The sequence below is a fragment of the Semicossyphus pulcher genome, unplaced genomic scaffold (assembly GCF_022749685.1).
Source record: "Semicossyphus pulcher isolate SPU_LCO1_2020_fin unplaced genomic scaffold, fSemPul1.0.p SCAF_10, whole genome shotgun sequence".
Taxonomy (NCBI): domain Eukaryota; kingdom Metazoa; phylum Chordata; class Actinopteri; order Labriformes; family Labridae; genus Semicossyphus; species Semicossyphus pulcher.
The window spans coordinates 20643147-20667640 of record NW_027211604.1 but is presented as its reverse complement, the minus strand read 5'-3'; the positions used below and the strand labels follow the sequence as shown (position 1 = coordinate 20667640).

The window sequence follows — 24494 nt, the reverse complement described above, 5'->3', positions numbered from 1 at the left end:
CTGAAATGACGGCTCTGTTTCAAATGTTTCTGAGCACAATATTTTGCTTGCAATTAAGTGTTAAAACAAATAGATTGGAAACATTGCAATAAAGCAAAAACTAATGAATAATGTGTTTTTGTTTAGTTTAGTGAAGACAAATAAATGACACAGACAGCAATGATTTATTTGAAACTGGAGTGCGTTTTGTGCATGAATTAAAAAGTCAAACATTGTATTAATCTACAAATTTAGGAGCACATTTTTCACTGCCAGAATTATGAGTTTAAAACAAGTCTCTTATTTCTTAAATTGAATAAAACATTAAAAACTTTCTTTGAATTTTCAGAAAAAGCTGAAAACTTTGCTGTTTTTCTCAGCTCATTAAAAACTGTGTATAATGTATCTGTGTTTCATGTGACCGTGGCAAAAAGCTGTTTTTATTTTCTTCATTTCAAATGTTTGAAAATGTATCTCAACCAACAAATCAAAGGGAATAAAACAAATAAAAAACCGAAAGAATTACATTTTTAAAAAATAGTAAATTTCACTGCCGATGACAGACCGAGTCACAAACTGATTATTACAACAGACAGAGTTAAAGACTAAAGCCACAGTGCATCAGTTTCTCTGTCAAACATACCGTGCTGACAATAATGTCAGAGTGTTACCAACACTGACATCTGCTGGTTTAATCGGATCACAGCAGCGTTCATATTCAATTTATCTTTCTGAATTACTGTAAGTGTTCAGGAGTTTAGAGAGGATGTTGTTATGGGTTTTTCCTCTTAAACGATTGACAGATGACACAGATAAAGCAGACACAGTCAGAACCATAGTGTGTTTAGCGGGTGGCATATTGAAGATCTGCTGATAAACAACCTTGCTTTATACTGGGGGATTTCAAAGAGCTGGCTTATATCAGGCAGGGGAAGTTTTATTAATCAGTCGTTGGATTTTTTTTATTATTTCAGTCATTTCAATTCTGATATATGATAAATTTGTGACTTAGTCTTTACTAATATATTAAAAACAAGAACAACAAGAGTGAGTCATTTTCAAAACAAGGCCAATTAAAAGATTAAAAAGAGACAGAGAGACAGAACTACAGTACGAGGTGTCTCATTGCTTTTGCTGCCAGCTGTGCCTGCTGCAAAGGAAGCAGCTTTAAGGTTTTGGCAAAGTTCCCTCGACTCAACCACACTGCTGAGTTTCTGAGAAATCCTACTCACAGAATTTAACACAACTGCAAAACATTTCTCTGCTTTCACAACGCGGAGGGTGAGACGAGACAAAGGTGCTCCAAATGCTCTTTTAACTGCTTTTAAATCGAATATTAGCAGCCTTAAATTATGACTGGTGTCAAACAAAAACACGGGGTTTTCCCTAATCAATAAAAAAATCATATGAATGTAATTCTGTTGCACATCAAGTTTAGTTCACCTAATAATGACTGTTTCCTACAGGTCTCTTAATAAATCATTGTGCATCTTTTTCAAAAGATGTTGAAATCTAAAATCATACAGACATTTTCTGCCTAACTTTGTGAGGGGAAAATCATCTATTGGTAAAGCAATTGTAATATACATTTTTGTTATATAATTATAAACTATGATGGAAGAAGTATTAAGATCTTATACTAATGTTAAAGTACCAATACTAGGCCCTCTTTTGGAAAGAGTTGTACAAGTAAAAGCCCTGCATACAAAATCCTACCGTCAAACTAAAGGAGTATTCAAGCAAAATGTACTTAAATAATTAAGATTAAAATAATCATTATGCAGGAGAATGATTACTACAGTATGGATTACGATTGTTGTTGCATTGACATGCAAACAGCAATTTAATTTTGCAGCCAGAGGAGGTAAAACTAAATTATAATATAGGACACTTACTTAAACATACTTCAAATCGTTGGATGTTTTAATGTGTGATCAGAGCATGAATGCAACACCTGTCTAATTTGATATGATAATAATTAATATTAACCTGTAAATAAGGTAGTACAATTGGAGTAAAATAAAGCCTACTTAGTTACTTTTCACAACAAAAATTAAAATTAGTTTCTACTATAGAAGCATGGAAATTATGAAGATGCCATTAGCTTGTTTTTCAGTTGAATTAATTTTCATGTTTTGGACAAAGAATTAAATAGAAAATACAGCAGCAGGTGCACACTTGTATTAGCAGGTGTGTAGATTTCTAATTGACTCAAATACCATGGGTTTTGCAGGTAAGATAGCCTTATACTAAACAATCACATACTGATATTAAATAGCTACACGTAACTGTGTTTTGTAAGGTCAAAGGAAGTGAGTAAAAATAGTTATGATAACTAAACGATATGTAGTAGTTGCAGATGGGGGATTTGTGTCATCATATAACAGCAGAGGTCAACTACGACTATTTTGTCCTGCACAGATGATGTGATGTAACATTACAGCTGCTGAGATGTCACCTCTGTCCCAGAACAGTTTGTATATACGGCACGTTGGATTATATGATAGTTAAGGTGAGAAGAGCTGATCTGTAGTCAGATCTTAACGTGACAGCGATGCTGCAGGACTTGCGTGCCGCCCTGGGCAAACTACGCATGCGTCAAGGTAATACACAGGCAGTACCAGAGAGAATGCTACAAAGCGAGATGCTTCATTGTGTGTTTCTTCCGTTTCCGGTTGTAATCAATTGTAACAGAGGATGGAGGGGTACAATTATTAATATCATGTATATATATTTTTTAAACGTAATATAGAAAGACTACCCTCTAAACAAAATGTCATATAGATATCAAATGTAAAAGTAGGCTCGGTATATATGGTGAAATCACTATTTTCCACGTATTAAAGTTGCAGCTAGTCGAGGTAATATTTTACCTATTCTACATTTCATTTCCATAATACAGAATTTTAAATTCTATCATATGTTATAAGCTGATTTTAACTTGATGCATGGGAAATTGTATTCTGCAAAGTAATTACTTAGACATATGCTAAGTTTAGTGAGTAAAAAGAGCAATATTTATCTCTGAAATGAAGTGAAGTATAAAGTATGAGGAAGGTATTTATTCTTTTACATTAATAGCGAAATTCATGATCTTATTTATATTTATTTACTTTTTTATCTTCGCTCCTTTTTTTCTTTTTTTTCTTTTTTAATTGTCATTATAGAGCTTTAATTTCGACATGCATACTGTAAGTTGCTCCAACAAAAGAGAGGTACTATTTTGTTTTGTATCAGTGTGTATGCAAATGTAAATAAAGTACAAATTTGATCACAAAAAAAAAAAAGATATACATCGAATAAAGTCAATGTACTTTATATCGAGTTATATCGAGTAAAGTACTTGACTTAATATTTATTCGCACTACTAATGCTGGGTTACACAAAAAAGCCTGCAGAAACTGTTTCACCTGTGTGGGAAAACTGGTCCACACAGGATTGTGGAGACAGGGTGTAAATGATCTTGCTGCTGGAATACATGTTGTACCTTTGCCTTTGACAGGAGGCTGCTGCTGCTTGCGTGACTTGTAGCGTACGTGACGCCGCACCACCTCCCTCTTCTCTCCTCCCTTTGTGCAGTTGACAAGCCCCTTCTCGGTCAGGACTGGAACACACAGAGGTACGTTACGTATTTGTTACTGAAATGCTGCACATGATGTTTTCTTTACTGCACAGCTCTTCACTTTACTTCTATCTGCCGGCGCACTTTTTCCTCCGGAGCCCGAAGCTGTCCGTCTCATCAATTGATTTATAACCGGAGTCGGATGCAGCTCGACGTGCAGCAGGGATGCTAGGCCTGCTGCTTCTAGATTGTTAGCATGTTAGCTAATGTCTTGCGGTGCGGTCATTTGACAGTGCGGGGGCAAGTGGTCAGCAGTTATTCAGCTAGCTAGCAAGCTAGAGATAAAGAAGCTTGGCTAGCTGACGGCTTTGCCCTCTTGACATTATACGGCATGTCATTCGGCCATCACAGGAGACACTTGCCCGCTATCCACCTTGATAGCTAGCTAATGCTAATCTGTTAGCAGGCGAGGGCATGGGGATGCTGCCTTCACTGTCCTCATAAACCTCTTTGTATTAGTCAAGTGGCCACTTCTGTATTCACTAAGAGAGACAAGACCTCTTACATTAATGCAGGCTTCTCTCAAAGCTGAGTTTCCTTATATTAGACTACAATTAAGGTGGTTCTGGAGGGCAATAGAAGATCCCAAACTAAGCTGCAAAGTCAAGTGTAAGTTAATATTTCATGAATGGTTCCCATCATGCTTTGAGGTTTTAGCCCTCTTTTTTGCGAAAAGATTTGTTCTAACTTTTTCCTGTAAAGATATCCCTTTCAGCCCTTGAAATATTAGGCTGGACACCTCAGTGTCAATACTTTTTTATACAATTATGTATACAGTCTAGCCTAGTCCTGTGTCCTCTACAGCCATTTCTTCCTGTAGCCATGTGTGAAGCTATAAAGCTACTCAGGCGCAGTTGGGTGTTTTGGCAGCCTCTATATGTGTGTTAACACAGGGTGAATGGCTTAGTGGACATGCTATTTGTGTATGCGTTCACAGGCTTTTCAGACAGATGTTTGACATTAGTCTACTACTTCCTGTCCAGTGGCTACCATGACCACAGCTCTCTTATGTTGACTGGGTTGAGAGGGTCATGTGGGGGAGGGTATCCTGAACAAATCAGTAGGTAATAGCTGGACATTTCCCTTAGAACAGGCAGACATTTTTGGTGTTGGAGCTGATGTTTAATGTTATTTGGGAGGCAAGATTTTGAGGATGAAGTTGTGGGTGCAGAGAAACACATGGGGCCCAAATGTGATAAGTATGCACTGTGGTAGATGTGTTAGTCATAATATAATTAAAGTAAAAGGGTGGAGTATTTGAAGGTGTGGCTGCCTAAAACCTGATCAAACAGGCTTGAAGAAAAAAAATGGACAGAAATGTTACTTGTACAACACTTGAGTAAACATGTTTTTGGTGTAATTTTTATTTTGTATTAATTATTTAGGTAGATGAACCCTTTGCACATCCATGTCCTTGTTTCAGACTTTGCAATATAACTGAGTAAAGAAAGCTGTATTGCTTAATTCTTCTGTTGTAATGACCATTCAGAAACAGACATTGTAATACTGTAGAGTAGAAATGGTAATTGTGAAATTGTTTGCTATTCACTTTTACAGACGCCTGGTCTATCTTCTATCAGTATGCACATGTATGTTATCTACAAACTTTTGAAACAACTGTTTCTTCATAACTATTGTCCTTTTGAAAAATGCCTGTATTTACTTATTGTAATGATGAAGTAGACATATCTTGCACAACAGGCTTTTCAGGGGGAAAAAAGGACAAAGACGTGCAAACATACATAAGCAGCCAGTGCAGAGGGTTCGCAAACAGCCTGTGTTTCAGTCTGTGGCCTTCATTATTCTTTCTCTGTTATTTGTCTTCAACTTTAACAGCAATACATTTGACTCAGAGAAATTACTATAGTTTCATGTATTGGTAAAGCTTATAATGTGTATGAGTTTAAAATCTCCATGTGACACCTGCATACAAGCTGACCTCCGTGACCTCCGGTTGCCGCTGCCTTCCTCTTTCAGCAGCACTGCTCTCTCCCCTAGCACATCACACCTGATCTGTCAGTCTGCTCCCTATGCCTCTCTGTGCTCACTGTGTCTTTCCCTCTGCTGTGTTAGTAAGAGCCCTTGCTGTCACAGCACTGCAACACTGAGAGGAGGAGGCAGGGATGCTATTCCTCAGAGAGACTGTTTTTATTTAGTTGTTTTTCTTAGTCACTGCCCTAATCCTGCTCTTACTCTTTGCAGATAATGGCTGTACCTCCCACCTACGTTGACCTTGGAAAGTCTGCCAAGGATGTTTTCACCAAGGGATACGGTAAGCACCAAGCAGCCAACCACTCTCACTTATTTGATCAACTTTTACAGCACTATGATATGAAGAAAAGCATTTTAAATCAACTTAAACTGGACTTAATTTGTAGCCAAGCTGATCGAGATGTACAATATTTACAAAATGCTCCTCTTTTGGTCACCATGACACGCTAACACCCGGCTTTTTTGCTTAGCGGGAAAGGTTACAATCGGCATTCAGACCCGGTTTAAATGACTGCAGTAGACCCGGGTAAATATCGCCTCGGCTCCGATCAGCATTGATGGGAACACAAAACCCGGGTCGACACGCTAATCTCTACTATCATCTCAGCTGCAAATTCCGCCCGTCTCAGTCTGAGCAGCCCACGAACATCGTTCCAACTTTGTCGGCGCAGAGTTTGATAAATAAACTGAATGAATAGAGACAATAAAGACCTAACTACTCTAACATCTTCACTGGCCTCCATGCTGCTTATCAATAATGTAAGTTCTTTGTGCGTATGACTGTTTACTAACCCTGTTTCTAGCGAGAGTGCTAATTTTGGTGGGAAAGGGGTATAACAAAGAGAAGAAGTACCTTCTGACATTGAAAAATATATTTTCAGAAAGAAAAACTCATTCAATGCATAATGAAATGATATAAATCTTACAGACTTTCTCACACACAAACAGCCGCATGTACATGTGCTATTGTCTGATTGTACAGCAGCAATATGTATTTGATAAAGCTCCTCCAGAGCTAGAGAAGACATTGTACAACTCTTTTTCTCAGTTGTATAATCTGAGGATTGCGGATACTTTTAGGTCATGATATGGGAAATTATTGAAGTAAATATGTCATAATCTGGGCTGCGTGGTGGTGCAGCGTTCTCGCCTCACAGCTAGAAGGTTTAAATCCTGGTTCGGATGTTGGGGTCCTTTCTGTGTGGAGTTTGCATGTTCTCCCCCGTGCATGCGTGGGTTCCCCCTTGGTGCTCCGGCTTCCTCCCACAGTCCAAAGACATGCCCGTTGGGTTCATTGGTGACTCTAAAATTGACCAATGATAGCTAGGATTGGCTCCAGCCCCCCCACGACCCTCAACAGGACAAGTGGTATAGATAATGGATGTATGGCATGTCATATCCAATTTGAAAACTTGAAAAATAATGGAGATGAAACAATTGGTAGCCTTTAACAGCTGGCTAAAGTAATAAAATGCGCCCCTAAAACACAACCATTTTTATTTGAAGAGACATTTAATCGTCTCTGTAAGGACTTCTTACACTTGAAGAACCTTCTTCCTATTTTGTGCTGTGAAGTAATAAAGGAGATGTCTTGCAAGATTTGATGCTTCACTTCCTCTTAGTGATTGAATAAATCCATTCTCTGCATTCAACGCAGTGTTCAGCACAATGTCAGACAAAAGCAAAATGATTAAAATAAATAACTGAGCTGTTTATAGTTCACCACTTGCAGAGTACACGTTGAGCAGAAGTACAGTTACAGTGGATGTCGTTGGGGTGTGTTTTGTGTATCCTATACACACAGCTGTGTTCCAAGAGTGACTGAATGACGTCCACTTTATATTGAAGGATTCTTGCTGTTGCAGCCGAGTGATTCACATTTTCCATAAAGGATGAATCACATATAGTCTGACAGTGGCTTTAATTCAGTACTGTGGGTTTCACTGCAGGCTTAGGAGGTGGTCACGTTGAACATTTGGAGACCTTTACCATCGCAGTAAAGTAAACTGAGAGTTGCTGAAAAGCTGATGACCTTATCATAAAACTACAGCTTGGATGAAGATAAACAGGGATGGTTGGATTAGTGTAAGGGTTATTAAAGGGGAAGATGGGACGAGTTAGTAGTCATACCAGGCCAGGGAGCACGCTAACGTGTGGTTCATCATGTGAAGTGTGGATTACTGAATTAATTAATAGCTGTAATGTTCGGTAGGGTCAGGAATGGGGCTGTAGCCTCGAGGCAGAATCTGGGAAACAAACCCTCTATCTATATTTTATAACTGACCGCACTAATGTTCCCACAGAATCTACAACTAATCAATACACACGTTCAGCCAGTGTCATACCAGTAACTTTAAATGTTCTCTGGAGGCGGATTGATGGGAAGTTCACAGACATTCATCAATAACTTGATTTAATGTGTTCTGAAGTATCTAAAGGGATTCATCAGAGGTCTATTTATAGAATTACAGTGGAATAGATTTTTGAATAGAATGAGAAGCAGCATCGGCTTTTATGTCGTCCCTTTTTCAGGGCTGCTTTTGGTTTAAAGAAACCTGTTTCCCTATATGTTTCAGGGTTCAGTTATTATTAGATCTTGACATCATTTTGATCTTTATAAAATGTTTTCTGTTTCAGGCTTTGGGCTCATCAAGCTGGACTTGAAAACAAAGTCTGAGAATGGACTGGTAAGTCTTCTTTATCAGAGCTGCCACTCCAGAGTGCAGCCGTCCTATCAATGCTTAAGAGGCTCCTGGCTGATGAAGAGGCTGGTTATCTGATCTCCCGAACTTTGCCAGGACGCCCTAACCGCTGTTACTTGACTTAAGTCCAAAAAGAAACTGTCAACAATCAAATAAGCTCGATACTTTCTTCAGCTTTACATAAAAAAATCTATTCATTTGATTTTTGGTCCAAGACTTTCAGACCTTTCAACTAAAATTCATTAAAAATGTGTTCATATAACCGCACAGAAGAAATATGTTCTGGGGACAGAAATTAAACAATATCATGATTTTTAACATCACATCATCTGCAGGAGTTCACGAGCACAGGCTCTGCCAACACTGAGACCAGCAAGGTCGCAGGATCCCTGGAGACCAAATACAAGTGGGCGGAGCATGGACTGACCTTCACAGAGAAGTGGAACACTGACAACACCCTGGGGACGGAGATCACCCTCGAAGACCAGGTGTGCACTGGGCTGTGGTTGCAAATAATTTCTCACTTTCTCACTTGGATTTATTTTTGCTGTAACTTACTGTTTATTCCTTTCTCTGTATCTGTAATGCAGTCATTCAAGTAGTGGCTGCAGTTTGCCTTGCTGTAAACTGGACTGTATTTTTATCTGACGATCAAGTTTATTGATTTTTGTTTGCAATACCTCTCTTGCTTTTTCTACAGTTGGCTAAGGGGCTAAAGCTGACGTTTGATTCATCCTTCTCACCAAACACTGGGTAAGAACAGCTGAATCATAAACCTGAAACTGGACTTAAACTGATCTCGAAGTTTTCAGTTTCATTCTGTTTGGCGCCATCTTATGCGTCAGACAGTGTCGCATGTGTCACGTCCACAGTTGGCTCCCCTTGTTATGGTTGTAACTCTATTTTCTTGCTGACGGTTGCTTTCCTTTTCAGACTGTTTGCCTTCATCTGAGCGTCGAATTTGTTTCTTTTTCTTTGGATTTTCACTTATTTTAGAAGTTGTATCTGTAGTCATCGATCTTTTCTTTGTTTGTTCAGCCATAGTAGATTACTGTTTAACACTTGCAGAGACCGGAAAAGCAGCTGCTTAGCTCCGCCTACTCTCTCTGGCAGACCAACCACTGCTGGGTGATGGAAAACGCGTCACTAACTGGGCGCCACTTGTGATGTTTTTTTCTGCGAATGTTGCCACAGACACCCAGTTCATAATAATACTATATACTACGAATGCAAAGGCTTTCATCAGTGGGCCATAGGCTCAATCACCATTGTGTTACCTCATTCGACGATAGTGACTTAACAGACATTTATTTAAATGAAAATTTAAGTTTAGTGAGAAAACGAGAGGTAGTAGTGTTTCCTAATAAACTTTTAGATCCACAGCTAAAAGGGAAATTTACATTTCATTGAAAAACAATTTAAGTAAGTTAAATCTGCTGAAAATGTCCAGTGGCCTCATTTTACTGTTGTTCAACAGCACAATGTATAATTTAATTTAACAAGCAGACATGTAAGCTACTTATTTAGCTGCAATACACTTAAGTAACATGGGTCTGATTAGATAAACACATCAGTGAACTACAGAACAACTGCCAAATAGCTTATGTTAGCTAGCTTACTTAGTTGACCTGCCACGCTTAGGTCACTGAGGAAGCCGCTAAGGAACCCTGCTCTAATTTCGATTGATGAGTAAAGGGCACAATGAAAGGAGCACTTGCATTAGACCGAGCTCAGACTACGGGAGTTTTAAAATCCTAACTGATTTAAAAGTAAGGCTGATCACCCATATGAGGAGAAACTTCAGATATTCTTCTCTCTAATCTCAAACATGCCACACTACAAGATTTGATGGCGCATCACTCACTACAGGATACTATCAAGGTTATTGCAAATATGTAGACTAACAGGAAACTGGCTAAAACTCGCTGAAGTAATTCTCTGTGAAAAAAAATAACAAGCATAAGGCTTAACAAGTCTGGATGAAATTTCTGTCAGCAGTAGTATGCTAGCTAACATTAGCCTCCAGGGTTGAAATGTTTGGAGCTTGGAAACCCCATGAGCTGCTCCCTCTCTGTCTCAGTTGCTGTTCCAGCCCCTCTTGGAGAGCACTCACATGATCATCCAGATTTTAAATCCTAAATATTTAACATGTTTGAAGTTATCAGAAAGCTCAGATGAGTTTGCAAGCAGTTTGAGAGATTTAAGCTTGGATCCTTCACATTACGAAAGAATCTGGGGGCGTGCATCGGTACCAGTGACTGTATATATGGATAGACGATGCAGCTCCATCTGCTCTCATTGTACGAAATTGAAGCCAAAACAGCCCTTGTGATAGGCGCTACCATCTTGCGATGGTGACGTCATTTGGAGCCAGAGTTGCGCAATAGAGATCGGCGGGTGGAGCCGCCGTAGCCTCTTCCACTAACCAAAACACACTTAAATTACCAAAAAGAATGGCAAAGATCCCGCACGTCGGCATATTTAACAGCAGAACAGCTTCTTGTGTCGGCCTGAAGCAGACGTTCACAGATATGTAAACTTCACTGACTGTAGTGATTGTTTTAGTTACGTCTCCTCTCGCCGTTCCTCCTCTACTCACAGATCGGCTGCAGGAGCCGTATTTGTCAACAGAGCTGTCAATCATCCTTTTTACACCATCAAATAACTAATTAAAACTAAACTTGAACATGAACACTTGGACGTAAATCAGCATGATAAGAACTAACTATAATGACAGAAACCATGTTTGAGAAAAATGTATTTGACGTGTATTTAGATTTTATAGTTTGACTTATGTCCCATCTGTTAACATGGAGGAGGCGGGCTTTATGACCTATACTGCAGCCAGTCAGCAGGAGGCGCTCGAAATGCATTGGCTTCACTTTCAGGGAGCTGTCATGTCGTCCATCTTTTTATACAGTCTATGATTGGTACCAACAAAGGTCCAAAACCAGATTCCACGCCAGCTGTCAGGAGGGCTAATCTTGTGTGACTAAATACTTCCTACCATAGCCCTGATATTCCACACATATATTTATATTTCACATTCACAGCGATGTGATGTTTCTAGCTCTGGGAGAACATGACTCTTGTCATTAACAAACTGCTCTGTCTCCCCAAAATCCTGCCAGCAAGAAGAGCGGCAAGATCAAGACGGGCTACAAGTGCGACCACATCAACCTCGGCTGTGACGTTAACTACGACATCAACGGCACAGCCATCCACGGGGCAGCAGTAGTGGGCTACGAGGGCTGGCTGGCTGGCTACCAGATGACCTTCGAGGCCGGCAGGAACAGGATCACCCAGAGCAACTTCGCTGTTGGATACAAGACCGACGAGTTCCAGCTCCATACGAATGTGTAAGAGCAAATGAAGCAGTAGATGGTTATGAGTAGTATGCTAGCATGTACCCACTGTCATACCACATGCAATGCATTTTCAGACATTAAGGGTCCTCTAATGTCTTAAAATGTGGTTCTAGCTTTATTGAGTCTAGACGACTGACCTTGACTAGGTCAGAGTCTACAAACCGTTTTCTTGTCTTCGTCTGGCTGACTAACTTGTCGCCCATTTGGCTGTCTGCCGGGCACCCAGGTGCCTGGCAGTTATTTTTACACCCAGGTGATGGGATTTACTATATTGCAAGTGAGGTGAAGTGAGTTGTTGGCAGACACAGAGACCTCATTGAAAAGGCAGAGTGAGGTAGTGTCAGACAGAGAGAGGGAGGGAGGAAGGTTACACTCCAAGTGTTGTTCCTTCACCCTGCTGTACCTCTTGCCGAGCCTGTCAGTTTCAGTTTACAGCTGAAGTGTTTGCGTGAGGTCACACAAAGTGTAATGATGGATTTAAGTCAGAGACACGGAACATACCAAGTAAGGTGTTTGTGTTTACAAAAAAACATGATTTATGGAGAAATATCACCTATAGGGAGAAAAGTATTTGATCGTAACATTAACAGTACATGTATATTAAACTTTGTTTTTTTGTCCTCAGAAATGATGGCACTGAGTTTGGAGGTTCCATCTACCAGAAGGTGAACGACCAGCTGGAGACAGCCGTCAACCTCGCCTGGACTGCTGGAAACAGCAACACCCGCTTTGGCATCGCCGCAAAGTATCAGATTGACCCTGATGCGTCCTTCTCAGTGAGTAGTGTGTAACCTGGAGAAGGAGGATTATTATCAGTAGTAGTAACAGTTGAGGTATAGTCAGATCTTGTATAATAGCCGTAACTTTATTAAGGAATTCCTGTTTAACTTACTCCTCCTTGACTCGGAGTTAACAGTGCAGGATCAGATTCTTAAACTAAGAAGGTTAGCTGTCATGAACCACACAAACACCAGCTGCTTGATCTCACACTGAAGGCATTCTGTTGTCTTTTACAAAGACATTCTTTGTGTTCATATGAGCATGGGGTTGCTTAATTCAAATCTAGGACATAATCTTTCCAGCATGTCCAGCTTAGCTGACAAACTTGAAAAAAGGATGCAAATTCATGAAGACATCACGGTCAGTTGGCCATGAGATAGGTGTCATCCAAGGCAAAGTTGCCAATGGGAGGGGTCTGTCTGTTACATTAAGACTAAGCACATTATTCCGTAAATCCCACTTGCAGCCAATTACGTTTAATGTGAATATATGTATTTTCTAACAACTATTATTTACATGTTTATACATGACCAACAAGCCATTGTGAATGGAAACTGTTTTAGAGGTTACATTTTTAACAATTTAAACTGTTTCAGCAATTAATTGACATAAGAAATGTATTTGTTGTATATGTGTTTATCTATGTGTGACTTAATTTGTTTTTTTACTCCTCAGGCTAAGGTGAACAACTCCAGCCTTGTGGGCCTGGGCTACACTCAGACTCTGAAGCCAGGTGAGTTCAGTTTGTATACAGTAGTCAAAATTCTGACCATGTTTACCAACACCTCTATATTTCTTTAATTTGACACTATGAACCAGAAGATGCACTTTGACAGTTTCTGGGTCTTTTTATATTATAAAAGCATATTTCAGACAACTTGAAAATGCCTGCTTCTACTCATATTATTCAACATATAGGGCCCATCCCAAAAATGTACAAGATGAGTAATGTATGACATTTATAGCCAACAACTTCAAATTTAATGTTGCAACAACAGCGGCAACGGTACAATTGCCTTGTCTTCCTGTATGGCTAAACTAGATGTGTCTCCTTCTGCAGGCATCAAGCTGACACTCTCTGCTCTCCTTGATGGCAAGAACATCAACGCTGGTGGCCACAAGCTTGGTCTCGGCCTGGAGTTCCAGGCATAAGAGGATGAGGCAAACGCCCTTCCATTCCTTCCAGCACACATGCATTCCCCACCAAAAAAAGAAAAAAAAATTCCAAACCCTTTACTGATTAGCTAGCCCTCACAAACCCCTGTTTCCCCTGGAAAAGCTACAGCTGGGAGAAGGTATAAAGGTCAAATCGTTCTGTAACGACCCACTACTTTTAAAGGACCACTTAAAGGGAACATTATATTTTGAAAATACAGAGCCAAGTTCAGAACAAAACTACAACGGGAAGTTTTATCTTGAATTGCGTAGCTTGCGAGGGAAAGGTAGCCTTGAGTACTTTGATGTTGGCCTCACTCTTTGTTGTTTCACTACATTCTTACACAATGCTTTAATTTGTGTGTCTCTCTGCTTTCCAACGCAGAGAAAAGGGAAAATCAATCCAGATGAGCCCAAAATGCATAAAGGGCTCAACACTTTCAGCGTACAGTTGAGTAGTTCCACCACCAGATGGTGCTGTTACATTGTGTCATTAAGCACTCCTCGCTCAAAAGTTGTAGTGGTGAAATAAGTGTTTTATTTTCACATGTCTGCACTGGAGAGCTCCAGTGTCTGTCTTGATATATTATACAACGGGAAGGGTTAGTTGTCCCTGATGTAAGCAGCTGTCAGTAGCTCTGAGAGACACTAAACCCCAATGTGTACATTCTGTGTTTTCGTCTCACTTGTTTATTGTGTCTGTGCATTTGGTGTAAAACATGTCTTTTGTTACATATAGCAAAAAGAATATTATTTTATTGACAGTCTTACATAGTTTAATCCACCTGTGAAGTCTTATGAAGATCTGTCAGCTTTTCCTGGTCGAGCAAACAAAAGGAAACCTATCATGCACACAGTTGAACATGGAGGAGAGTTACAGTACTTCTTTGAAGGAGGATGAAAATCATGAATACAGTGGACAGGAAATGGTAGTCTTCCACAACTGGTTATGGGGATCATGCTTAGTGTAATTGACAGTATTGTCATTCCCTGAATTAAATAAAGAACATCTTGAACCAGTTTCTGATTTTATTTGCTCTTCTGTCACATCACAACAGACATTTTGAGATGATACTTTCAACCAAAGGTTGAGTTTTCTGAAAAAATAAGATTGATATGATTTAAAATGCATTTTGACATAGAAGATCTCAAGGTAACAACTGTTCTGCCTGATATTGACTTAAGTCTTTAATTGACTTTATACCTGCAGCTTGCTATTTTAAATAATACCATGTTAAAACAGTTAATCAGTCTCGTCTGTAAATCATTGTCTATTGCACTTCAGAGAATATTGTGAATGCATTCAACTATTAAAAAGAGAACAAGGTGACCTCATTTAATTCTTTCCCTTTTTTCAGTTATATAGCACAAAATCCAAAGATTTACTATATCATTTATTTATTTTTATTTTATTTAACCTTTATTTAACCAGGTAAAAGCTTGTCGAGATATAGAACCTTTTTTTCAAAAGTGACCTGGCCAAGAGGCAGCAGAAATTTTACAAAACACAACACCACGAATATATCAACACAAACAACATTCGCACAGTGAATAAAATAAAGAACAAAAAATTTCAATGATAGTTTAAATGAGCGTACCATCTGATTTAAAAACAGTGACAAAGCCCAATGCTTTCAAGTTCCTTCATTCTAAGGGTTTCAGCAAAGCTGTCAAGTGGGATCAAGTCTGACAATTTTAATTCAGTTTGCAGTGAGTTCCATGCAGAGGGAGCAGCGTACCGAAATGCCTTATTCCCCAGTTCTGTGAGGACACGAGGGACTGTCAGAGTAAAAAAGTAATTGGATTGTAGACTATAATGTCCATGGTTCCTAACAAGGTGAACGCCAAGGTAGGATGGGACCAGACCAAGTAAAGCCTTATAAATAAAAGTCAACCAATGAGTGGATCTTCTGACAGACAGGGATGACCATTCAGCTTCTTTGTACAAAGTGCAATGATGGGCCAGATTCTTGCATCCAGTGACATACCTCAGAGCACAATGATACACATTATCCAGTGATTATAAACATGTGACTGGTGCATGCATGTACAGTACATCACCATAGTCAAGCAATGGAAGAAAGGTTGCTGACACAAGGCGTTTCCTTGCTCCATGAGAAAAGCAAGAATCATGAAATAAAACCAGCAAATCTTTGCACTTTGACTTTGCAAATGACTAAAATAATAAGTCATAACTTGGATGTGAGGGAAACCTCCGTTCTAGACCTTGATCAGGATCACTTATTATGACTTATCCTACATTTATGAAAATTGATTATAAACATCAAACACAATTTTGAACAGATGTGAGCCAAAATGAAAAGAAGGAATCATAGATTTCTTTGTGAAGACAACAATGTCCATTTCCACATTTTGTAATCTCTGTCAGTTACCAGATTTACCAAATATTTGGAGTGTGGCAAGACATTTTAAGGAACTTGATTTTATAAGACAGAATGACTCAGACCTCATAAACCCACTTTTTTGTTGACTCACACTAACTTAACTCACTCTCACACACACTCATGTATCTATGCTAAGCCACGCCTCTGAGTCACTCACGTATCATCATGGCGGCGTGCGGAAAGACGGGGCAAAGCTGGAGGAATATCTATGCTCTTTTTCTGGTCATTTTTGTCCAGCTATTAGCCAAACCGTGCCTGTCAGCTCCGATAAATGACACCACGTCAGGTACGTTATACTTGTATGAAGTGTCTGAGATTAATTGCTGTTTTTTCAACAACAACAAACAGGACCGAGTTAGCTCACCAGTGGCAAGGAGCTAACGTTACTGTAGCTAGTTTGCTAATTCGTCTAGCTAGCAATCAGAGTGTCAGTTGAGAGGTACGAGAGGAAAAGTCCTAAAATAGTGTATTTTCTAGCTTTCATTCTTATAAAACATTCATTGGCATGCGAACAAGATATATCCCATAAATAATGTTGTTAGGAGTTAACCTTAATGAGGTTTGACGTGTGAGAGGTCCGTGAACGTTTTATTTTGAAATTTACCCCTCGCGAGTGCCAGTTAAAACAAACGTTCTAACGTCAACGTTAACCTGTTTAGACGTTATTTGTACGTAAGTTTCCATGCAAAATAAGCATTACGCATCCTCACTGTGCTTATTTATGTTTTAAGTACCCCTTCAAAGTCTTCATACACATGATGTTATGGCAAGCGCTTTTAGCATTTAATCAGTAGGGCTGAGTGACTAGTAGCAATTTTGAAATTACGTTTCAACTAGTCAAAACTGATTTACAGATATCTTTATTTTAATTACAGATATCAGTAATTCCTTTTTGACTTATAATGATAAGGATTAGGTTACAGGGGATTGTAGATATCTCAAATGTAATTGTTACTAGTAAGAATGGATTTAAGGATTTACTAGTAAGGATGACATTACACTCTCACTAGTTAAAATTCCACTACAACATGTCAGTAATTTCATTTTGACTAGTTAGAATTTAATTTTAGATATCTAGTATTCCATTTATGATATCTGTAAGAACAATGTAGATATTTACATCGAACATTGCTACTAGTAAGAATTGAATTGTTCATATCAAAAATTAACATTTTGACTAGTGAGAATGGAGTTATAGAGATCATTAATTAGAATTGCAAGTAGTCACAATTACATTATGATATGTTGAATTGGAATTATATCTTGTCAAAACTTAAAGATATCTGTAATTGGGTTTGAAAAGAAGTCAATGGTAAAAGTTGACTAGTTGTAATTAAGTTACTACAATCTACAATGAACATTTTCACTAGTAGGAAAGTAATTGATAATTATAATATCGAGAATAATTGATATAGAGACGGTACATTTTGACTAGTGAGAACAGAGTTGTAGATATCTGTATTTTGGGATTCAAACAAGTCAAAAAGCAATTGTTGATATCTACAATTGTTATTACTGCTACTAATTAAATGTGAAAAGGGCTTGCCATAATTAGGGTCATAGCGAACACCTTCAAAGGACAAAATTATTTTTTTCTAATCGACTATCAAGCTCTGCAGCATCACGTTTAACCTGCGTTGGATTTGCCGTCTACTTAGACCGGTTTGTTACATGACCCCCTATGAAAATGTCATTGTAAGTTAGTTAAAGGGTCTACTTTGCAATGCCCTGCAGGGATTCCTGAGCAGTAATGATTTGTGGTGGTCAGATAAAGTGACTTGCTCCAGATGTCCTTGTCATATATCTGAGCTGTTAATTCACCCCCTGTCAGTCCACTACTGCTCATTAAAGACAAACCTTTGAAGTTTACCGTCAGGGATATGGCACCACAGTAAAGGCTGTAAAATTGATCCCAAAGGCAGGCTGTGTCTTGCATGCATGGACTTTGACTTTGTGTCATGTCCTGGCTTAAATCTGCTGAGATAGGGTCAGTGGAGTTGATTTCTGAGCCTGTGTTCTTTGTTCCTTTCAAATGAAGATTGTAGGCCTATGTTATGTTACTACATTCTTGTGCAGCTAGGGATGCATGATTTGGGATTTTTTGCCGATATCCAATATGCCAATATTTTTCAACCCTTTTTGCGGATTGCCGATTTTGATACCGATATATTAGGTACATGTGTTTTTTCCACCTTATTGCAGAGAACATCAAGTCTCCCCTGTAGTGGAATTAATATCATACCTACTCTTATTGCAGTGGCCAAAAACTGCCATACCGCAGACATTTTGAACCCTTCTTCAGGCTTGATGGAAGAGGCGTGGTGCACGTAGCGCACACACACTCCCGCGCCAAGTAGCATTACGTCACGCTTTTTTAGGGAATCTTCGAGCATTAAAGCATAATTAAAGCATTGTTTTATCGGCAAAATATCCGCAGAAAAATGACATATCTGCTGATATGTCATTTTCAAGCTATAATCTGCAGATACCGATAACATGCTGATAATATCGTGCATCCCTAGTTGCAGCGTTGTGTTTGTTGGAAAAAAACAAACAAAACTAACATCTTTATTATATCTTTTTCAAAGTATGACTGTGAAGCCATCATTCTCACATTACTTTCCCAAACAGCTTATCTCTGGGTAAAAAAAGTGACAGAGATGCACTGATGCAGCTCAACAACAAACATGCATAGGCTTTTCTTTAGTAGACTTATTAAGGGGCATTTTTCTCTTGAAACTATTTCCATGAAATATCTAGCTATCCATAAAAATCAATCATCACACATCATGTCTTGTGATAGGGCATCAGACATAAAGCTATTTCCTGCAGCATCCCCTTTCAGCCTGGAATCACATTAGTATCTGATAGCAGCATTTACTGACTTAAGATATCTTCTTTTAAAGAATAGTAACATATATAAACGTTTTGTGTGGTGCTGGTACATGAATTAATTTATTGACATATGATTTGTATATTGCAGATGTCCCTTGAGGTTAGGCTCCTGTATCTTTTATTAGCCTACCAATATGTCGGAAAGCATATAAAGATGTTTAAACAAAGGAGGATGGCCATAACCTTTTCAGCAGCCACTTACATAATATTTATTGAGGCTGAAGTACAAACACTAAAATGTCAGCTGGGTAGTTGGTAGACGGACTATTCAACCAGCCTCACCCAAAATGTACCCGCATTAAAGACATGGCAATCTTTATTTTGGGCTTTAAGGAAATATTTAAAATGTTCTTTAGTATTAAGATATAAGCTGTGACCAAGCTGCAAAGTGTTAAATGCTAAATATGCTTCATGCTTTTTCACCCTGCCAAGCATATAACTGTGGCTGCCACAAGGATCTCCTGTTCCGTGATTATTTATGCAGGCTGTGGCTTATGTGTATGAATAGTCCCTTTCTTCTCTTGGGGACGTCTTACCTCGTGCTTCAAATCCCATAGTGTTCTCCACCCGTCCCCGCCTAAGCAACGCCTCCTACTGCCACAGAATGAAATAATGTTGACACTTGTTGGTTAAATGGTGTCATTGATTCAGGAAGGCTGGGCGGATACATGACACTGAGTCAGGATCTACTATAGCTGTTGAGATCACATACTTAATAGATACTCGCGTACTTCTTTTTTTATAATGAATATCAATATTTTTATTTATTATTTCTTCTATACTTTTGTAAGCTTGGCACATGCATCAACATACATATTCAAACCCCTTCTTTAAGGATCTGTCAGTGTAATTGAGACAGAGCATGAAATGTTTTTAATGCAGTAATATAGAACAAATTAAACAGGGGGTTTACAAAGGCTTTATGAGATAATATAATATATACTGTATATAATAATTATATAACATATCAAATGGTACCTGAAAAAAAGAAGTAATGTCTCAAAACACAATCTTTCACTGTCACCAGTGGTCATGGTATCAGGGAAGTTGTAAGCAAATGCATTAGCTGTCTTGCCCTTGGGTATTTTAGACAGCATTCTTGTAATGGGAGGACAAGCTCGTTTTCTAGCCATAGCTGCTGGTGTGATGACAATGCGGTTGTAAAACCTAATGAATACCTGTAACAAGAGTACGAACCATTGAGCTGCAAGTGACAGAAATTTGGGTCTTCTGTTGATTGACTCTGTGTGATCAAGTAATTAAGGAGTTAGGCATTATAACATTACAAGTTTTTACAGTTATATTTTGTCAACCTTATTGTTGTCACCTGATATGTAATGTCTTGCACTGTTATTCCTCCTTATGTTACAGGGTCACACAACAATAGTCAGGAGGGCGACCCAGCTCAAAGTCCACCATTGACCACTGTAAAAGTGGATGGCCCAAAGCCTTCAGCACCTCAACAGACTCCAGCAGCTTCAACAGCTCCCAAGAACCCTGCAACATCCACTGGCTCCACAACAACAACAGCAGTGGTTTCCCCTCAAGATGGCAACACAACAGACATTCAACCAAAGACGTCTAAAGAGAGCGGGGAAGCGCATCCAGAACCCGCCACTGGCGGTTCTGATCAGGAGAAGAAACCTGTCAGCAAAGTGAACACAACACCAGAAAAGGAAAAAGAAGCCACAGCCAAGGTCCAGGTAACAGATAAACCTGCAGCTACTGAAGCCACGAAGGCCTCGACTCAGACACCTCCACAAACCTCCGCCAAAGCCCCTGAACCAGCCGGACAAGAAATAGCAGATCTAGACAAACCTGACGTGAGCCCCACCAAGGCACTGAACACGCCCGCAATGCAGGATCCTAATCCAGACCTGCTGGAGACCACTGACAAAGGACCACCAATCCAAATCGATCTGGATGGTTACAAAGATAATACAGATGACGACGAAGACGATGAAGAAGGCAACTACGGGGACAGTGACGATGTCAACTTATATGAAAGTAACAACAACTTCAAGGACCAGACTGTAAACCGGCTGCAGCCTCAAGAGGAGTTGGTAGTCACTCACTACAAGGGAACAGATGGCTACAGCACGGAGGATGAAGACTCTCACTTCTTCTTTCACCTGGTCATCCTGGCTTTCCTGGTGGCAATTGTTTACATCACATATCACAACAAGAGGAAGGTGAGTGATGGACAAATGCTCGGGTGTTAGAGGCCAGAGAGAATGATGCAGCATTAGACTCGTTTATCAGGGCTGTAATTTGTTATACTCATTGATGTAATGGGATTGTAAACAAATAATGATTAAACTATTATTTAGTTAATTGAAGGACACAAAACTAATCACAACTGAGGTTTTGCTGGTTTTGATTTTTAAACACTTTAAAGGAAAGCTGAGCATTGTGCTAACCTGTGTCCTAGAAATTCTTTAGTTTATTAAAAAATTGCTTTCCTGATTAAGGTGTGGTGACAACATAATCACTACCTAAATTATGTAAAGAGACAGCATTTTAGAGTAAATGAAATACTACAGTTCTGTTCTGTTCTGCACTCCCAGCAGATGGTTTGAGTAGATGTTAGGTGTACAAAGTGCAGAACTGTCACGCCAGAGTCTGGGAGTTGGGTCCAGACTCCGGTCTGTGTTAACGTTTAGGTAACAATCACTTTGGTCAATCTCAGAAGATTTCAGTTTTGTTCTCTTTGGCGGCAGCGGCACGTATGCCGATGAACGGTACTTGCGTGAGCAGACTTTCCAGATATCCAGACAGTGTTGCATGTGTGACGTCCGCGGTTGGCTCCCCTTGTTACGGTTGTAACTCTTAATTTTCCTCGCTGACGGTCGCTTTCCTTTTTAGACTGTTTGCTTCATCTGAGCGTCAAATTTGTTTCCTTTTCTTTGGATTTTCACTTATTTCTGAAGTTGTATCTGTAGTCATCGATCTTTTCTTTGTTTGTTCAGCCATAGTAGATTACTGTTTACTCGCAACACTTGCAGAGACCGGAATAGCAGCCGCTTGGCTCCGCCTACCCTCTCTGGCAGACCAACCACTGCTGGCTGATGGAAAACGTGTCACTAACTGGGCGCCGCTTGTGAATTCTGTTCCACGAATGTCGCCACAGACACCCAGGCACATGCAAAGGCTTTCATCAGTGGGCCATAGGCTCAATCACCATTGCGTTACCTCAGCTGGCGATAGATAGAGACTTAACAGACATTTATGTACATGAAAATCTTCCAGATTATTACTTTAAGTTTAGGGAAAGATTAAGGTTCTGGTGAGCTGTCTTAAGTCACTGCTGACTTTTCCTGCAGTTAACAAAACCATGAAACTTTGAACAACGCTGTACTCATTTCAAGTGGATAGTGTTTTGCGAGATTGCTTATTTTGGCTTGGACACAAGTGAAAAACGTTTTCATTATTATGCTGTGAGATTAAATATCAATATTTTTGCGACTTGCTGGGTACGTTAATTAACAACATTTCTTCATCATGTTTGTCGAAAACATATTTGGGTCTGCATTACATTTCACCGAGAATGTAATTGCTGTTGCAAATTAGTTTTGTATGAATATAGTCTAGAAGACAAGGCTGACATTTTGATATCCAGAGCTTTCAGAGAGAGATTTCACCTTGGGCTGAGAACATTGCACTGGGTACTTGAAGCTAGAAAAAGCGGATTAATTTAAGGAAAGAATCAACTGATGATAGATTAAAAAAAAACTATCAAACAAGAACAAAAAACACTCATTAAAATTATTACAATTAAAAGCGGTGCATTACAATTTGATGAAAATAATGAGAGATTCTCAGCACTACATCCTTTAACTGGTTTCAAACAAAACACCTGCTGGTTTGGTCGAACAACGTGTGTATTGTAGAGTATGTGATCAGTATTCTTAAGAGGATAACGGCATGTGATCAAGTAAAAGTTCTTCCTCTGTCCAATCTGCAGGGAAACGTTTTATATTAAATATTATGCTGGCCTCGTGTAAGTTTGGTTTTAGCAGCTGAAGTTCACAATTATGTCGTCTTTCATCTTTTCTGCAGGAAATAATTGTGACTTGATCAGCACTTGTACATCTATCAGATTAATTTGATCTCCATCTGCCTTTGCTTCCCTTCTTCCTCTTTCAGATCTTCCTGCTGGCTCAGAGCCGCCGCTGGAAGGACGGGCTGTGTTCCCGAAACACCGTGGAGTATCACCGCCTGGACCAGAACGTCAACGAGGCCATGCCGTCTCTCAAGATGACCCGAGACTACATCTTTTGATCCACGTTCACGAGAACAATATGTCCAGACCTGAGCGGAGCCAGCTGGCCTTCCTGCCTGGCTGGTCCTGTTGTAGAGATGCTGTGCTTGGAGTTTGATTGATGCTTTCTCTTGCTTTACGGGCCAACTGGAGAGCGGGGCTGTTATGTCTCTGAGATAGTTTGTTTGTTCGGGATCTTTTTCGTTGTCTGCATAGAGAGATTTTTACTGTTTCTGATTTTCTTATTTGTTATGTTATTTTATGTAATTTGTTTTCTTAATTAATAACTTCTTGGGATTGATTATTATTCTCTATTAGGGGTCTCATATCTGTCTTTTACTGGGAGTCTCAGCCTTAAGGTCCATGGACACTATTTTTGTTTTACTTTTGCATATGATTTTTATGTTTAATACTCTTAAGAATAGGAAAAAAAAGATGTTTATGTAACTGAGGTCATAATATAATACTAAATTATAACAATTAATCATTTACCCCAAGATAAATAATTGATTTATCTCTCAGTAGTTCGCCAAAATATGAATGGACACACTAAGCATTTGCTTTACAAAGCACTTGTTGCTCGGTTATGCATAATCTATCGTAATGTAAAGGTGTGAGTGTGCAAAATATCTGATACATATATACACAGTCCGACCGAAAACAGTTGAATCTGTTTATAGAACAAATAAGTGCTGTAGGCTGTGAAAAAAATGATTTATAAGTTGAAATGTTCCTCATCTAACAAGAATCAGACATCAGAATCACAATTTCTCTCAAATTAAGTAGTTGATACCTTCGAAAATTAACAACCTCTGTCATTAACTTTTCACCTTATACAAGGGATGTAAAATCCCTTTTAAACTAAGCTGCACATAAACATTAAGTCAAGCAGGGTGACTACGCTTCAGGTTACGAGTCTGTTCATGTGCTGAAGCCATTATAATGAAGATATTGTTGGGGTTGAAAATGTACTAATCTAATCTATGAGAGAAGTTTAATATTGGCAGACTTTTTGTTTTGTTTTTTCTCCTCTACTTTTTCTACTGCCCAGATTTTGCCATGCAGAAATCTCGGGGCTGGCCCTCTTTGTTTTATGACTTCGGTGAAGTCTCTATCAGTCATTTGTGGTCGTCTTTGTGGCAAAAATTTAACGACTGTTTTCCCTCATAAAACTTTTAATTTACATCCACTTCCTGTCAGAGGGAAGTTTGGTGGACCGGCATCTCTGTTCATGAGAGGCTTTGCATGCTCCCTGTGGCCTGATGTTCACACGAGCACCAAAAAAACCCCACAAAAAAACAAGTTTTTCATTGTTTCCACAATCATGACTCTTCA

At 39.2% G+C, this 24494-nt stretch overlaps 2 protein-coding genes across 2 annotated transcripts; both read left to right on the top strand.

Annotated features, from left to right (window-relative positions):
• The first annotated feature begins 3513 nt into the window (after positions 1-3513).
• On the top strand, positions 3514-14618 carry vdac1 (voltage-dependent anion channel 1). The gene is made up of 9 exons (XM_069669372.1): positions 3514-3598; positions 5804-5873; positions 8231-8280; positions 8631-8783; positions 8996-9048; positions 11427-11654; positions 12289-12439; positions 13119-13176; positions 13504-14618. Exons 2-9 carry the CDS (start codon positions 5807-5809, stop codon positions 13593-13595), a joined length of 852 nt encoding a protein of 283 aa, XP_069525473.1. The 5' UTR covers positions 3514-3598; positions 5804-5806; the 3' UTR covers positions 13596-14618.
• Positions 14619-16168: 1550 nt separating this feature from the next.
• cunh5orf15 (chromosome unknown C5orf15 homolog) lies at positions 16169-23867 on the top strand. Its single transcript, XM_069672765.1, has 3 exons — positions 16169-16289; positions 20270-21090; positions 23045-23867. Exons 1-3 carry the CDS (start codon positions 16169-16171, stop codon positions 23177-23179), a joined length of 1077 nt encoding a protein of 358 aa, XP_069528866.1. The 3' UTR covers positions 23180-23867.
• The last annotated feature ends 627 nt before the right edge of the window (positions 23868-24494 follow it).